Here is an 18,335-nt window from a genome sequence, read left to right on the forward strand (position 1 = left end):
GAGGCGCGGGCACCGCCACGAGATGCTTCGCGGGGGGCGGCTGGGCACGGCTGCGGCGGAGCGGGTGGCCCGGCGCGCCGGCCCCACTTGGTTAACTCTTTGCTGCGAGGGGGCGCGGGGCGCACGTGAGGCAGCCGCGTGACGCCAGAAAGCGGAGCGGAGGAGGGAGGTCGCAGTGCGGAGCGTCCCTGGCCCCGAAATTTGCCCCCCGTGGACGGAGCCTGCGCAATCAGGGGTGCCGAAACGCTCTTTAGGCGAGGCCTTCCTCTGAACTTTCTTCCCGGCTGCAGATTAGGAGAGGAAGGCGGAAAGGGTAGGGCGAGAATTGGTCTCCTGTTGCCCCATCCTCAGGCCTGAGTGAAGGTGGTCGGGGTGAGCGAAGCATCAGCTCTAGTCTCGCGTCTCCTAGAGCGTTCATTTCAGTCCAGCCCAGGAAGCTGCCAGTACTCGAAAGGGGGTTAGGCTGCCCTGCCTTCACAGACTTGTTTTTGTGGCTTCCGACCAGCGAAAGTTCTCCCGCGGGGCTTCCTGTTGGGCGCTGGCCTTGAAGTGGGGCGGGAGCTGGCAGGTGGGGCTTGCGGCTGCCTGGCTCCCGGAGATGCTTGTGCTTGAGACATCCCTGGGGTTTGCTGTGTCCACGTTTGGCCCCACGAGAGTGCAGCTCCGGGCGTGTACTCACGCTCTGGGATGAGGCTAGCCCAGAGGGAGGGTTCAGTGGATGACATATTTCGTTTTTGTTTTTGTTTTGAGCTATAACTGACATACAACATGTTTCACGTGTATAACATGGTCATGTGTAAGATTATATGTGTGTGTCGTAGACTCTTAAGTCTAGAGTTCTCTTTTGGCCAGCAGAAGAGCAGACACAGGATGAAAGCACGAGATGGCTCATGTCCAGGAAAAAGACAAGAGCCCCGAATAAGGGTCCTTGCCCCGTATTTATTCAGATCAGAAGGCTTGCAAACGTGATGGGCGTGCACAAAGAGACAAAGAAACTAGGAACTTTAACTTGGGGATGTGAGGGTATAGGGGGGTTTTGAAGAAATACAGTTTTTGGGGTTTGGGGTTTGGGTCAATATAAAACAAAATCCGGGAACCGGGCAGATGGGTAGATGGTTGTTAACAGCAGACAGGAGGCGCAGTGCCTGTTTATCTTAGCTAGCCTAGGGGATGAGACAGATAGGGGGAATAGCCTCAGGGTGAATAAGGCACCTTTCTTTTTGTTAACCATCTCTGCTTCCCGCTGCTTTGCCTGCAGCACAGCAGTCCATAGTCCAGTTCACCAATTTACCTAACCTGGCCCTATTCTCCTGTGAAAGCAGCTTTTCTGCTATACTACTAAATTGGGGGTGCTTTCACCCTGAACATCTAATCTTGTTTATTTCCTATGCCTATGTATCAGGCACCTTTGCACCGTTTCTGTCTCAGGCCTTTGCCTCTCCCTCTCTATTTTGGGGACTCTGCACCCCCTCTCTTTTGGGGTGTCTTTGCACCTCCCTACTCCTGGCACCTTTGTGCCTCCCTATTCTTGGGGTGTCTTTGCATTCCCCTATTCTTGGAGTGCCAATCTGGCTTACCCAAACTCAGGTGTGAGCATTTTATGACTTTGTATGTCATTATGCCTTGTTAACCCATTGGTGTAAGCCCGGGGGATTCCTAAGCTTATCCCCCACACATGTGATTTATAAATCGAAGTGGTCACCCCAGTAAGTCTCGTTAACTTCCAACAGCTCACGTAGCTACGCATTTTTTTTCTTGTGATGAGAACTTTTAAGATGTACCCCCTGAGCAACCTTTAAGATCTACTTTCTTAGCAATGGCTCAAATATACAATATAATATTATTAATGTAGTCACTATGCTGTACCTTACATCCCCTGGACTTATTTTATAACGGGAAGTCAAGTTTTTTGACCGCCTTCACCCATTTCGCTTGTCCACCCCCCTCCTCCTTCAATCCATGGCAGTTTTTATTGTGGTTGTGTGTGGTATTGTGTGTGTGTGTGTGGTATTGTGTCCTGACAGTTTCCTTCCTCCGCTGTTTGGCTGGAGGAACCTCCAGCCAGTGGCGCAAGTGCCATTTCTTTGTAGGCACTTTTCGAAAAGTGAAGTAAAGGCCTTGCAGACAAAGTATTTAGAAGAAGGTAGAAAATGGTGAGCTGAGGTTATATCTCAGAAAATAATGGACAGACGGGGCACCTGGGTGGCTCAGTCGGTTAAGCGGCCGACTTCAGCTCAGGTCATGATCTCGCGGTCTGTGGGTTCGAGCCCCGCGTCGGGCTCTGTGCTGACAGCTCAGACTTGGAGCCTATTTTGGATTCTGTGTCTCCCTCTTTCTCTGACCCTCCCGTGTTCATGCTCTCTCTGTCTCTCTCTCTGTCTCAAAAATAAATAAAATGTTAAAAAAAATTTTTTTTAAATAAAAAAGAAAATAATGGACAGAAGTGTAAAGGCTTCAGAAAGAGGTGCCACCGGCCGAAACCTCTAGCTCTGTCTCCGAGCGGGCTGCCTTTTCTCCAGCCATATCTGGCTCTCCGAATCAAACAAGCTAACAGAAAAGCTCCGACCTCATTCCTGAAGAAAAGATTTTTGTTTCCATTTAAAGCTCGTGCTGCAGCCTTCAGCAGGTGTGGCCAGCATTCTCCCACTCTGGGATGTAGTGGCAGACAAGTTGCTAATGCTTCCCTTACCTGGGTTGTGACAGGCATGCGGGTGCGCCTGCCATTGGCCAGCCAAGTTATTTCGTTACATAAGTCCCAGTTATTTTGCCACTGACCTAAAACGAGAAAAACAGACTCAAGTCCCAAAGTCACTGTCATCAAAAACACTCTTTCCTTCGTGGTGGGGCCCTTCAGTTTGGCCAGAGCTGTGAACATCTCCTGTTTGCTCCAAATAGTGGCAACAGTCTCTTCATCTTTTCCAACCAGCCCTTCAGAGCAGCTCCTAATACCAGGAAACTTTCCAGAGTCTTCTCATAGTTGAGGGTAAGGGAAACACAGGTGATATTAGCTGTTTCCTGACTTACGAGAGAGGAGACAGTCACCAAACAATCGCTGGCATTTATTGAATGCTTCCTGTATGCCCACTGAGTGCGTTCTTTCACAGTTATGTAAGAATAAACCAAGACACAAAGCAGTTAAGTACCTTACCCAGGGAAGTAGTATGTTTCCAGTGGCTCTATTTTCAAGGTTCATTTCTCTGCTTTTATGGCAATATGCTTATTTTCTGCAAAGTATTCTTAAGAGAAGCAAAAAAAGGTTCATCTCAAATACACTTTGAAATGGTTTATTCGTGTTAGAGTCCATTAGAGTTTTCCTAAAAGTTTAGTTTCTTGAAACTTCGGACTTTTCTTAATCTGTTCATACCGACTTTTGAGCAAAAATGTGTAAATGGATATTTTGGAAATGGTCATCTGTTGCTTTTATGCAAACCTTGTTTCCCCTAAGCTAAGTTATGGGCTTTGTATTAGTTTTGGAATGTTTGTTCTGTCAACATTCCCCATCCTGTTTACTATTTGGATTCCAGACTTGGAAAGCACTTTAATCAGATAATGTATTTCATTGACATAAACATAAGCTTTTTCATACATACAGGCACATGCGTTGTATAACTGGGTTCTTACGAATCTTGGTCACCCCACACTTGCTCCTATCCAGCAGGACGAGGGCTCTGGTTGCAGGGCCAGCGTTAAAGAGTTGGCTTTGTAACCAGGAGGGAAACACACGTTACAGACTAGCCATGTTAAAACAGACTTCTTTACTGTTTCAGTGAGGAAATATTTAGGTTTTGCTCTTTCAGATCCCTAGTAATGAACACAATGAAATGGAGTTTGTCTGTGATGCACAAATATTTAGAGATGAGGAGGGGAAGGCTGAAATCCAGTTATTACTCTGAGCATAAAATGCCTTACAAATATAATACACGGACAGTAGACAACATGTAAAACCATTTGAGAACAAGTAAAGAGTCCTGTGAAGCACCTTTAAGAAGTAAGCTCTGGAGTAAGCACAAAAGTTACAAAATAAATGCCCGTGTGTGTGTGTGTGTGTGTGTGTGTGTGTGTGTTGCGGTGATGGGGGGAGGGGGGCGGGTACATGCATACCTAAACGCACATAGTCCAAATACATTTTGGGAAATCTATGTATTCTAAAATAGAATATAACAGACAATAGGACATCTAAAACTGAAATAAAATTTTAAACTAGTGGGAAACCTAGTGAACATGAATGAGGAAGAATTTCAAAGAGAACTTGAGAAGAGGCTTTGTACTTCTCTTAAAAGGAATGTTTCCCATGAAATAAGTACACTGCCAGGAAATCAGAGAAACAGCCCTTGAAAAGAAGGCCACAGAAGAGATTGAAACAAACCCTCTCAAAGTGGCAGTTGACCTTTTAAAAGGTTCAGCAGGGTGGAATATGTTATTTGGTAAAAGGTAGAAAATTCAAGTATATAAATTGGGTGAATAGAAGCCTCAGCAATTCTATACTCCTTCCCTTTCCACATGCAGAACTCTGCTTACTGTATAAACTGAAGGAAGAGAAATTGAATAGTATGGTGATCTCAAGTTGGCTTTGTGAGAGAATCTAACTACATTTAAGTAACATTTAAAAGACTAAGAAAAAGAAATTGACTAGGCCTTAAATTAAGGCAGTTGGCATAGCCTAATAATGTATCTCAAAATGACCAAATCCAAGTCCACTTAAATATGATTTGAAAAGGCTCTTGGCGTAGCACCTGGCAAAGAAGATGGTGGAGAAAATGCCCCAGATACCTACGCTAAACCCAGCCTTGAGGACACTATTAATAATAATACCTACCAATTTTAGGGAAATGAGGGTTTTTACAAAGCATGAAGACACAATTCAAGGCAACCCGAAACACATTTTTTGTTATAAATACATGCAGATCTCTTTGTAACGTAACTAATAAAAATGTTTTAGAAACGATTACTTTGCTCACTGTTGTATATCTGGCACCTAGAATAACAACTAGATCTGGCAACTGGTAGGCCAATAAATAGCAATTGAATGACTGAGTGATTCGTTCTGTAACAAAATGCAATTTTACTCATAATGATAATAATAACATCTAAAGTAAATGTGCTCTCCCTCCCCCCTCAGTGATTATCCTGTTCAGCCAGTTTGGCAGTACTGGTTTATTAGGGAAGAATGGGTGTCATATTATATTGGAAATGCATCTTTATTCTAAAGGCCTCAGGGTCATTAGAATGTTGCTAAGTACGACCTGTGCCTCCTCTTGCCTACCTAAAGACATCATCACTTCAGTTCTCCCCTTTTCCTTCTGCATCACTAAGTTTCTGCCCCCCCCCCCCCCGCCATGGATTATTTCTAACATGTTACAATTTCTATCATCCTAAAAACAACCGTACTCTTAACCCCATCCTTCTGGATGTTCATTCAGTCATCCTGGATTCCTCTTTCCCTATCACACTTCTCACCCAGTCCTTCAGATAATTATATAGATGCCAAACTTAAAATACAGTATTACCCAGATTCTGACCATTGACTATTTTAGTTATTTATTCACTCATTGGCTTCTCCTACTAAAATGTAAGTTCTGTTGTCTGTTTTCCTCACTGCCGTATCCATGGTGTGTAGAACATTAGCTAGCATGCAGTCAGAATTCAATAAATATTTACTAAATTAATGCAAGTTTGGGCAGTCCTCTAAACCAGGGGCCATACCTACAAGGATGGTTTATAAAGTAAATATGTGAAGTGGATTAGGTGTGTAGCACCCACGAGAATGTCTTTCTGTGTTCAACTAAACATTCAGACACACAAGACTGCCAAGATCACACTGGGCACCAGCCCACTTAGAAGGATGTAGGATAGGAACCAGAGCTTGCTAGCGTGACTGCATCGGGTATCCTTTTTCTTTTCTTTCTTTTTTTTTTAAAGTGATTTAAAAAAAAATATTTATCTTGAGAGGGAGAGAGAGAGTGTGTTTGGGGAGGGGCAGAGAGAGAGGGAGAGAGAGAGAATCCCAAACAGGCTCTGAACTGTCCGTGCAGAGCCCAATGTGGGGCTCGATCCCACGAACCATGAGATCATGACCTGAGTGGAAAGCAAGAGTCTGATGCTTAACCAACGGAGCCACCCAGGTGCCCCAAACAGGCATCCTTTCTGCAGTGGTTCATGTAGCAACCATATATCCCCCCCATAAACTAGCCTCTCTGCAGGTGACAGTTTATTCACCAGGAGATGAGATCTACATTGGTGGGATCAGAGCTTTAGGTCTCCATGCCCCAAAGCAGCCAGTATCTCTTGCAATACTCTATAGATCTGGCTTCCAGTGTTCCTGCAGGGGATATATACTGAGTTGAACAGTGTCCCCCAAAAAGATATGTCCAAGTCATATTCTTAAGGACCTGTGGATGTGACCATAGTGTCTTTACAGAAGTAAAGTTATGGGTCTCAAGATGAGATCATCCTGATTTAGAGTGGGCCCTACATCCAATGACTTGTGTCCTCAGAAGGGAGAAGATTGGAGACACAGACACAGAGAGGGGAAGGCAATATGAAGATGGAGGCACAGATTGGAATGATGTGTCAACAAGCCAAGCAACACCATGAATTGCCAGCAGCCTCCAGAAGCTAGGAGAGAGGTATGGACTGGATTCTCCCTCAGAGCCTCCAGAAGGAACTAGTCCAGCCAACACCATGATTTTGGGCTTCTGGCCTTCAGAACGATGAGAGAATACATTTATTGTTACTGGAAGCCACTCAGTTTTTAGTAATTTGTTATGCTAGCCCTAGGAAAGCAACATAGGGTATAACAGTTATCATTGCACTCTGGGAAGCCCATAGTTTGGCATTCTTATCACGTATTTATAGATTTTTCATTACTTTTCTCAGTCTAGACACAGTTTACCAATCAGAGGGTCATTTTATTGTGAGCAATGTTTCCTAATAACATTAGTGTGAAGCTACGTTATCTGTTAACTAAGACCATTAACGAAAGGTCAGATCCTCATACAGCTGAAGGGACATGCCTTCTGTGTGTGCATGTTGAGGGTGGAGGGAGGACTGTAAAGAACTGGAGAGTGTCTACTTTTGACAAAATAGGAAACCTCTTAGCTGCAGCAGATTGTGGCTCTATGGGGATGCCAGCCCCGAGTGGCTAGAGCTTCCCATTATCCAGGAGAATACAGATTTTAAAAAACTGGTTCAGTCTAAAAGTAAACCAGCCACAAAGCGAAAACGGAACCCCCCAAATATTGTGCTGATCAAACAAAACACATCCATGGACCAAATCCACTCCATACCTCCCAGTTTACAAGTGACTTTCTGTCTTGACTTTGTGGGATTTAAATTTTTCCCTTAAAAAGAATAATCTTCTCTGTTGAGAAAATAGACCAGAAATGTTTTTTTATAACGTTTTTTTTTTCTTCCAGGAGAAACTTTCTTAAAAGGTAAAAATAGGCTTTGAAAGAACTGTACAGACTTTGGCTGTACTTTTCTAAGTTTGTTCATTCATCCAGTTTTCATATATCATCCTATTTAATTAGCATACATTTATTAAACACTTACTGCATGCCAGACACTGTGTAAAACAAATAAGTAAAATGTAGCCCTGTCTACAAGCTGTTCCCATTTAAGTTTGTTAGAGCTTTGTTACAGTTTTCTTCTAGAAAACCTGAGCCCTAGATATTTAGAGCTGGCTAAGATTTGACGTTCAGCTCCTAAGTTTAAAGATTGTCTGACTAGGGTCAAAGAGGTGATATCAGAGCCAGTACCATTTCTAATTTGTTACATAATATCGATGTGAAGCATAAGAAAATATAGCTTATGTTTCTACAATGCAGAGTTTCTGGGTATTTAAGTATCTAGCAATTAATTGAATTTTTCTCTCTTCACACACTCTTCGATACCAGGTAGCCAGCCACCTGTGTGATGATTTCAGTCACTTTAAAGAGATGCTTCAGTGCCAAGATACTAAAACAAATCTACCAGATCATCCAAATCACTTCCTACATTTTGATTCTCTAAAGGTCGAGACGGTTTGAATACACAGGCATGTTCCAAAGCTCAGATTCTTTTCTTTTCTTTTTTTTTTTTTTTTTTTTTTTTTTTTTTTTTTTTTTTTTTTTTTTTGCAGTGGCAGGTAGATTTTTTTGGACTGGGACACACTGGGGACCCTCACCCATGGCAGGGAGTGGCGGTGAGGTTGAAGACAAAAGTCTGATGGTCACTTGTGGTAGAATGGCGAATTCTGGTTGTGCTGGATGAAGATGGAGCCGAGGGCCAGGCTGGCTGGTAGCTGCAAAGCCCGACTCTCCTGCCAGGTGCACTGCACAGGGGGCTGGGCAGAGGCAAAGAGGGCAGGGGCTGGACGCAGAGCTTGGGGGTGCATGCGGTGCAGGGAGGAAGAGTCAGAAAATAAGTCCGTTGGTTAGTATGTTGCATCTGCTTTTGCAAGGGCTTTTGTCAGGCCAGGTCACCACCAGGCTGGAGGAACCCTATCTGGGTGGGCTGACGGTGGCTGTGCACTGCACAGGGCTGTGGCCATGACAGGTACCGCAGTGCCGGAAACGCGGAAGGTGTTCTGAGCGCAGCCTAGGGCCGGCTAAGGGGGGGTCCACAGCGAGGTGGGCGGTCCCATAAGCACGGCCTTGGTATTGGCCGACCTCTGCGGTCCCTGCGAAAGCTGCTGCTGAGCCCGCCTCCTGCAGGGTTGTAAGTACTTGGGGTGGGAACATCTGTTTGGCCCTGCCAGCAGCCACTAAGAGGGTGCCTGGGCGACTGTGCCCTCCGGGGCTCTTCTGCATGCTGAGGAGGGGAGCTCCTGTGTGAACAGTCAGGCTCTGCTGTTGCGCAGCTGACGTCAGCCTGGTCAGGTCACTGTGCTCCCTAAGCCTCCGTTTCTCACCCTCAGGTAAAACTTTCTTGAGCTGTAGGAAAAGCTGGTGCTTCTCTTCCTGTAGGGCCCCAAGCTTCTCCTGCAACTTCAGGATTTGTTCCTTGTTCTCCTCTAGCGACATTCTCTCTGCCTGTAAGGGTTAAATTGTAGTGTAGGGCTAACGCTTAGCTTGAAAAATAACAGCTTTGTGTTGACACTGAAGGTTAAGAGATAACAGCCTTGCTTTGCTCTTGTAAACTACGCCTCATACTCTTGTAAATTAGGCTTCACCAATTAAGGAAACAAAAGTTCAAAGAAAAGAGCATCAGAGGCAGGGTCAAGGAGATCCACTGGTTGCAACTTGGAGGCAGAAAGTCTAAAATAAACACCTCATTAGGCAACTGTTTCTAACTCATCTGGCAACTGTTTCTAACTCATCTGGAAACTGTTTCTTTGTTCTGTTCCCAGGTGATGATAAAACGATGTGATCGGTTATAGAAACTCTGTACCCTGGCTGTTTGGGGCCGCACTCTTATCAAGAGTGTTGGTCCCGATAGGTCGGCCTTGCCTCTCATTGTAATAAACTTTGTTGTGACTGTCACTGGTGCCCGTAGCATTCTGTTTCAGGAGTCGTGTGGATGCCACATGCCGTGTCCTTTTTCTCCCTTCTCCCTGCTCTTCCTTCATCTTCTGTTCCATCGTCTTGTCCACCTCTTCTTACTCCGCTGGCCGCTTGCGCTCCCGCTCCATTTTGTGTGCTGGTGCAACGCCCCGGCCACGACGTTGGAAAGCTTGGGGCGCTCCAGGAGCACAGGCGTGGTGCTTTTGAGGACGCTTGGGCTGGGGGCACCCGGCTCTGCCACTGACTGCCAGACCTCGAACTGGGCCTACCCGGAGGCGGGCGCCCAGGGCGGGGGGGGGGGGGGGGGGGTTTGCGCCGGGGCAGCCCAGGCGGAAGCCCGCCGGTCAGTCCGCGGCCAGCCACCGCAGCCCGGGTCACGTGCCCGCCCCCGCCCGTCCAGTCTCGGGTGCTCCAGCTAGCGCAGCTCTAGCGGGCCGGGGTTCCAGGCATTCATGCTTCAAAGTTCAGGTTCTCTTTGACAGCTACCGTAGGAATCTTTCCAAGAAGATTATTTTAAAGGATTCTCTGCTTTTAGATTTAAACTGGAGATCTTTGCATAGAGTCTGGTACATTCTTGGGTGCATGGGGAAATTAGTAAATCCTGCTCTGAGCGTATACCAAGGATGTCAAAATAATACCTCATTCAAAGGGTTAAGGAAAGTGTAACGCATACGCCATATTTAAATAGAATTTGTAAGTGTTTTAAAATTCCACTGTACTTCAAACAATTACTCCTATTTTATTTGGGGGTTCATTTATTAAAAATTTTTTTTCAACGTTTATTTATTTTTGGGACAGAGAGAGACAGAGCATGAGCGGGGGAGGGGCAGAGAGAGAGAGAGGGAGACACAGAATCGGAAACAGGCTCCAAGCCATCAGCCCAGAGCCTGATGCGGGGCTCGAACTCACGGACCGCGAGATCGTGACCTGGCTGAAATCGGACACTTAACCGACTGCACCACCCAGGCACCCCTATTTGGGGGTTCATTTAAAGCATACGTCAAGCTGTTAAGTGGCCCAGGTGTAGACTACCTTTTACTTGCTTGAAAGGACCACTTGGTCTTACACTTGGATCAGCAGTACAGGTTGTCTTGAGTTTTTGATTTGTGCATTTTCAAAGAGGATCTGCTCATTTGCTGGGAAATAATGAATTACTGTACTTTTTAATTTTTTTATTTTTAAGTGTTTATTTATTTTTGAGAGAGAGAGAGCACACGTTGGGGAGGGGCAGAGGGAGACACAGAATCTGAAGCAGGCTCCAGGCTCTGAGCTGCCAGCACAAAGCCGGATGTGGGGCTTGAACCCACATACTGTGAGATCATGACCTGAGCCCAAGACAGATGGGTAACTGACTGAGTCACCCAGGCGCCCCTACTGTACTTTAAAAAATTTATTTATTCAACAAACACTTAATGAAGTCCTACTATGTACCAGGCTGTGTGCTAACTGCTGAGATATGACACTGAACAAAGTAGACACGCCCCTACCTTCATGAATCACAAGACTGAAACACGGAAGAACTAGAGTCAAATTGTTTTCTGTTTGGGGACATTTCTCCCTCCAAGTGCCTCTCTCTTCACATATGCTTTGACAGATCTAAAATTTGTATTGCCTATAGATAGTTTATGGATGGAAAGCTGGTGTCAAACCAGAGATTACATCTTAGAGAATGTATATTTTCACACATTCCTGCATTGATCATGCAGCTAGGAGCTGAGAAATTTTCTAATTAAATTCAGTTCAAGTTACTATATTTTCGCCTTCATTTGTCCGAGAAATAATTATACACAGGTGTTGATTTCCTTTTCCCTTGCCTTCTTTGCCTTCTTTTCTCTTTTCTTTCTTCTTTCTTCCTGGTGTGTTCCACTACCAATCATTCTTCTTCTGAAGAAGATTTAAAATGTATTTCTCACATATATATGTGTTCATGTTTCCCTTCGTTTTCTGCGAGGATATGGTCTTGCCAACTCGGGCCTCTAACAGAAAACCCTTGTTTCAGTTGCAAGTAGCCGTTTGATGCCGTTTCCCCTCCTCATGGGCTTATGAGACGTTTTTCTTCCTTCTCACTGAACCTCAGGAATGGTGTCTAGGTAAATGCCAAGCCAAAAAAGCAAGAAATATTTAAATTCCGCTCTCCAGGCAGTTTTTATAGCTGTTGAGAGTAGCTTCTTGTTTAAGAAATGTGGTTTGCTTTGTTAAGATTGCCCTTTTCTCTGGGAGTCCACTGTATTTTTGTTATTTATACATCTTTAAAAACATGTAAACACTTTATGCAAATGTAACATTTTGCAGTTATCCTTCATTTATCTGAAGAACACTCTGAATGATAGTCAACTATTTATATTTGGCAGAATTTCCACATACCCAGGAGAGGCAGAAACTCCAGGCCTCACTCACATGAGAGCCCCCTCCAGTTTCCGCGGGCTGCCGACTTAGTGGCTGAGATTAATTCGCTATTGGGTTTGTGAACTTACAAAAATATTGTTTTAACTTGAAAAATAGTAAGAATTCTTTCAGTCATACGGAAAGTAACATAACATCCCCATGTATCCATCACCCTGATTTAACAGAGGTTCTGATTTTTGTCAACATAAAAAGGTATAAATTAGAACTCAAGGGTGGTAGGAAGAAAAGATTATACAGGATGATGGAAGAGGGTAAGCACCCTAACCTAAGCAAGAAACTAAAAGAGGAGATTGAAGAACTCTAAACTAGACCCAGGGGCTGAAACATCGTAACTGCCTGGGCTCATGCGGATGGGAGGGAAGCACCTCTCCAGCTCTAGAAGCCCCTTAGGATTTTCTCCACTGGTAATAGGACAGTATGTTTTATTGGTAACCCCAAATCATCAATAAAAGATTCCATTGTGTCCATTCATGCTACTGCTAGAGAAGGAAAGCTTGTGTGCAACCAGTCTGAAAGCATTTGAGTAAATGTGCAAGGTTCAAAAATCCAGTTTTAACACTCAAGGAGCAAAGATTTTAGTTTTGCAGGAAATTCAACACATTCCTCTATGATGCCTGTAGTATTTAGAAGAATAAAAATTCTTCACTGAACATTTTTTTTTAGGCAAGTGTTTTATTGAAGCACCACACACATGCAGAGAAGTACCTAAATCATAAGTTACATGTTTTTATAACATGAACACCCTCACGTACCTGGATGGTGAAACAACATCCCAGGCACCCAAGAATCTTCCTGGTAACCATCGTAACTTCTCTCGGTCATGATAATTACTCCTGACTTCTAATATCAGAGGTTAGTTTTGATTTTGGAAATTTTTAACACAACAGGATCCAGATCGGGGAGAAAAAGCTGTTGTGATTTATTGTTCATAATTTGCTTTTCAAGCAAACATAGTCCACGTATTTCCTTTTCATACATAGATGTTCAAGTTCCCTCATCTAAGATAAGGGCAGTGCCTGGATGATAGGATGATGATGATAGCAACAATAATAATTATTTTTAAAATGTGAATTGAGATTAAGCAAGCTACTTAACATCTCTCTGCCTTAGCTTTCTCCTCTGTATAATGGTAATAGTAATCACACCTTCTTCACAGAGTTGAAGTAAAAATTATGATGTAAACATATAGAGCACTTAGCATGGTGTGTAAGGGTTCAGTTGTGTGTGTGTGTGTGTGTGTGTGTGTGTGTGTGTGTAATAAATTATGTTAACCCAGAAGAGGGTGAGATGTATTATTAGATTTTCATATTATCCACATTTTTATTTTACTAATGCCTGATCACACAGATTGCAAAACGCTCCACTGTGTGGATGAAAGGTCACAAAGTCATGGGTAAAGAGACATTTGCTTTCCTTGAAAACTTGAGAATCATATATGTTTCATATGATTTATATGAAAACTTGAGAATCACATGTACATAGGGATATGTATATCCACTAATTCCAAGGAGAAAAAGCATAAGGAGGGGAAACCATGTGTCTGAGTTGACTTCAGTTTGACTTCTAGACTTAGATCAGCCTGAAGAAAGTATCTTACATTTATTTAAAAAAACACGCAAAAGTCACACACACAAATAAAATTAGTGAAATCTGAATTAGGTCAGTGGATTATATTGATGTCTGTTTTTTAGTTGTGATGTTGTAGTATGGTTATGTAGGATGTTACCATTGGTAATATCAGATGTTATCAGCTGTGTGAGGAGTAGATGGGATCTGTCTGTATTATTTCTTACAACTGCATGTAAATCTACAATTATCTCAAAATAAGAGTTAAAAATCATACTTATGGAGCTACATGCTTTGAGCCCAGGGCTGTTCTAGGCTCAGGATACAAGGAGAAACAGCAAAATGCATTCCTTCCTTCAGAGAGGATGAAGTAAGGATGAGAAGGGACATTGAGCTAGATTTTAAAAGTACAGTTGACTCTTGAACAACATGGGTTTGAACTGTGCAGGTCCACTTACGGGTGGATTTTTTTTTTGGATAAACACACGACAGTACTGTAAATGTATTGTCCTTATGATTTTGTTAACATTTTCTTTTCTCTAGCTTACTTCCTTCTAAGAATACAGTATATAATGCATGTACAAAATATGTGTTAATCAACTGTTTATGTTATCAGTAAGGTTTCCAGTGAACAGTAGGCTATTAGTAGTGAAGTTTTGGGGGAGTCAAAAGTTATATGTGGATTTTCAACTTAGTTGGGGTCATTGCCCCTACGTTGTTTAAGGGTCAACTGGTATACCTGGTTGCACTAAATGGCTTGAAAAGATTCATTGAATATAGAAATGATTATCGAAAAAGTCTCCATGTCCTCGAGGAAATATAATCGATCAACATTTATAAGGTATCCATATATGCACTAAAATTAGTAAGTAGCAATCCTTCAGAGTTTGGACTAGATTAAAAGAAGACTGTCTTAATGGTGAGGGCTGTCAAGTGCTAAGGAATGGAACCAAAGAATACGAAGATTGACATCTTTTGCTGTAGGCTTCAAAGAGGCTGAACCCACATCTGTCTTTGTAGGTTTATGCCTTTGTGACTGAGAATGGACTAGATAATGCCATAAATTTCTGTGATCCTATGAAGTTCTATATATTTAAATTATAAACATCTGTAGTGGGAATATGCTTTTTTTTTTTTTTTTCGTGCTGGAACTAAGCGATATACACTGCTGTTATAATGGAATCCACCTTCCAGAGGAAGTATTCTTCAGACTTTATCCACCTGTCATACATTTTCAGACCTCTAAAGTTTTCCTGACATGGACTGGAGGGGTGAGAATGAGGGTGGGTAGGGACAGGATATTGTCTTCAGAACAAAAATTGCATGCTGCTTAACATGGCTATGTAATCTATTGCTTAAACCAGCACATTTAAAAAAATGCTATTCAAAAATGTTTTTGTTGAAGTTTAATCTACGTGCAGAAAAATGTACATATGGTGTATAGCTTGGTGAAATCTTCCCTCCGTGAACACCTATGTAACCAGCATTCAGACTGAGAAACAGAACATTAGCAGAAAGCTAGAAATCTCTTGCATGTTCCTTTTCAGTTACTATACCACTTCCTCACAAGGGCAACCATTATCCTGACTTTTCTTATTGCAGAGATGATTTTGCCTGTTTTTATAGTTCGTATAAATTGAATCCATACAGTCTATAACTGTTTATGTCTGGTTTCTTGGCACCCACATTATAGGTTGATCCATATCATTGGGTGATGTTCTAGTTATAGATCATTCTCTTTGCTGTATATTATTCCATGGTGTAAATATATCACAGTTTATTTATTCATTCTGTTAATGAAGGGCATTTGGGGAGTTTCTAGTTTGGGGCCACTACAAATAGTGATGCTAATAATATTCTAGTGCATGTCTTTTGGTGAACATATGTACATATTCCTTTGGGGCATATACCCAGGAGTAGAATTGCTGGATCATAAGTTATGCATAAGTTTAGCTTGAGTGAATACTGCTAGTTTGCCAGAGTGTTTGTTCCCATTTAAACTCCCATCAGCAGAACACGAGAGCTGTGATTGCTTTACATCCTCTGCAATACTTGGCATTTTTCATGTTTAGCCATTCAGATATGTGGTAGACATATTCTCATTTGATTTTAATTTGCATTTCTCTGTTGACTAGTGAAGTTGACATCTTTCTTATGTTTATCTATATTTGGATATACCTTTCTGTAAAATATGTGGATATACTCTTTTGTTCGGTTAAATCTTTGTGCATATATATATATATATATATATATATATATATATTCCTTAGTCTGTCTTTTCTTATCAAACTATGACTATATGAGGAAACCAGGTCATAAGATCAATAATTTGGTTTTGGATGTGTTGAGTTTGAGATATTTGGAGGCACCTCTATAGAGATGTAAAGAAGCTGTTGGATTTTGTGGGTCTGGAGGTAAGAAGAAAGTTCTGGGCTTAAGGGGTTCCTGGGTGGCTCAGTTGGTTAAGCGTCTGACTCTTGATCTCAGCTCAGGTCTTGATCTCTGCATTGTGAGTTCAAGCCCCATGTTGGCCTCCATGCTGGGCATGGAGCCTACTTTAAAAAGGTATGAACTGGAGGTGAGAATTTGGGAGTCCCTGCCATGTAGGTAGCATCTCAGTGAAGGAGTGAATGAGATCACCCACAGAGAGTGTAGAGGGAGGAAAAAGTCTTAGAATTGACCCTGAGAGCCACCAGAGTTTGTTCATAAGTCAGAAATAAAGAAGATGACGGCAAAAGAGCCCAAGAATGAACCCCTGAGAGGCAGGGAAGAGGGGAGAAGCAGAAGCCAGGTGAAAAGGGTTTCATGGAAGGGAGTGTTCGGCGCGTCAAACTGTTCAACTTGCGTTAATTAAAAACAACAATGCCGCGTTCTGTCCCCTTTTGCTTCTTTCTAGCCATCATCGTATACAGACTGCCATGGACCTGGAAATGCAGCAAGCTCCTGATGAAATCCATCCATGCAGGTTTACACGCTGTTGCTGCCATTCTTGCAATTATCTCTCTGGTGGCTGTTTTTGATTTCCACAATGCCAAGAATATCCCCAACATGTACAGTCTACACAGCTGGGTCGGACTGACGGTCGTCATACTCTACATCTTACAGGTCAATGTCTCAGTGTATTTGTAAGCATGATATGAAAAGCAAAACAGTTCAGATACTGTAGATGTTTTCTACACATTCATATCTCTTGGAAATAATCTTCTCATTCCCTTTAGGCCTGTTCCATTTTGTTTCCATTGTAAGTATTCTTCCCTGAAGGGCCACCAGAACTGCAGAATTCAGTCTTTAAGCTTGAGCATGAGATTTAAAAAAAATTTTTTTTAATGTTCATTTATTTTTGGAAGAGAGAGAGAGAGAGAGAGAGAGAGAGAGAGAGCACGAGCGGGGGAGGAGCAGAGAGAGAGGGAGACACAGAATCCGAAACAGGCTCCAGGCTCTGAGCTGTCAGCACAGAGCCCAATGCGGGGCTCGAACTCACAAACTGTGAGATCATGACCTGAGCTGAAGCTGGACACTCAACCAACTGAGCTATCCAGGCACCCTGAGCATGAGATTTTAAATATGGACATATCTATGTAGGGAAATTACTATCTCCATAACACCTAGACTGCCATTATCTGGACTTCAAGTTCCATGTGCTAAATAAACAAGCATAGGCAAGATTTCTTTCCCATATTCCTCTATCATTTTTCTTTTCTTTTTTGTTTTATAAAATTTTATTTTCATGTTTATTTACTTTTGAGAGAGCGTGTGCATACATGAGCAGAGGAGGGACAGAGAAAGAATTAGAGGATCCAAAGTGAGCTCCATGCTATCAGCACGGAGCCCAGTGCAGGGCTCGAACTCACAAACTGTGAGATCATGACCTGAGCGAAAGTTGGGCGCTTAACCAACTGAGCCACCCAGGCGCCCCTCCTTTTTTTTTTTTTTTAAGTTTATTTATTTATTTATTTATGAGAGTGAAAGAGAGAGAGGGAGAGGGGGTAGAGAGAGAAATGGAGAGAGAGAATCTCAAGCAGGCTCCACATTGTCAGCACAGAACCTGATGCCAGACTCATGACCTGAACCAAAATCAAGAGTCGGGTGCTTAACTGACTGAGCCAGCCAGGTGCCCCTGTCATTTCTTTTTCCTAACTTTATGAGTGAAGACATGAATTTTACTTCTTTGTTAGATTTTGAAGGCTCAGTGATTAGTTTAGTTTTCCCCTGTCTTTTCTTCACTTATTAAAAACACATACATTTGAGAGCAGTGTATATGAACAAAAGTTAATGGAGTGTGATAAGGATTTGGCTATTCTAGGACACTAAAGTAAAAGGTGAATTTTTAAAATCTTTTTGGTGGTAACCATTTTGTTGAAAAATCTTTGTGAACTATGGCAATTCACTTCCCTTCCTTAGGACAGTATATAGCCAGCTATCTAATTGGGATATCAATGTGAACTTCACTTTTCTGTGAATATAGGAGAAGTAAGAAACTGAAATGAATAAAAAATAGAAGAAATTATAAATGAAATGAAAAGCCGGTTCTTTAAAAAAAAAATAAAAGAGATAAACCATTGCAAACCTGAGAAAAAACAAAATATACAACCTTCAGAATGAGAAAAAAATTAATCATAGATACAGATATTATTTTAAAATTAGGACAGATTGTTAAATTTTAATATATCATAATATACTTAAAAATCTTTAAGAAATAAGGATTCTTTTCTTGCCAAATATAGACTACCAGATTTGACCCAAGACGAATTAGAAAACCTAAACAGGATTGGGGCACCTGGGTGGCTCAATCGGTTAAGCGTTCGACTTAGGCTCAGGTCATGATCTCAGGTTCCCGGTTTCGAGTCCCACGTTGGGCTCTGTTGCTGAAAGCTCAGAGCC

General features: G+C 42.5%; 1 protein-coding gene and 1 pseudogene across 1 annotated transcript in view; one reads left to right on the top strand and one right to left on the bottom strand.

Moving 5' to 3' along the window:
• CYBRD1 (cytochrome b reductase 1) overlaps window positions 1-18,335 on the top strand; it is a 32,728-nt gene that overhangs the window by 945 nt on the left and 13,448 nt on the right. Inside the window, exon 2 of the mRNA XM_040475372.1 lies at window positions 16,351-16,559. Coding sequence (XP_040331306.1) covers window positions 16,351-16,559 — 209 coding nt within the window. The remainder of the gene's footprint in view (window positions 1-16,350; window positions 16,560-18,335) is intronic.
• LOC121030193 (G protein pathway suppressor 2-like) lies at window positions 8,210-12,691 on the bottom strand (annotated as a pseudogene).

Source organism: Herpailurus yagouaroundi, unplaced genomic scaffold (assembly GCF_014898765.1).
Source record: "Herpailurus yagouaroundi ecotype Mexico unplaced genomic scaffold, PumYag 140, whole genome shotgun sequence".
NCBI classification, from domain to species: domain Eukaryota; kingdom Metazoa; phylum Chordata; class Mammalia; order Carnivora; family Felidae; genus Herpailurus; species Herpailurus yagouaroundi.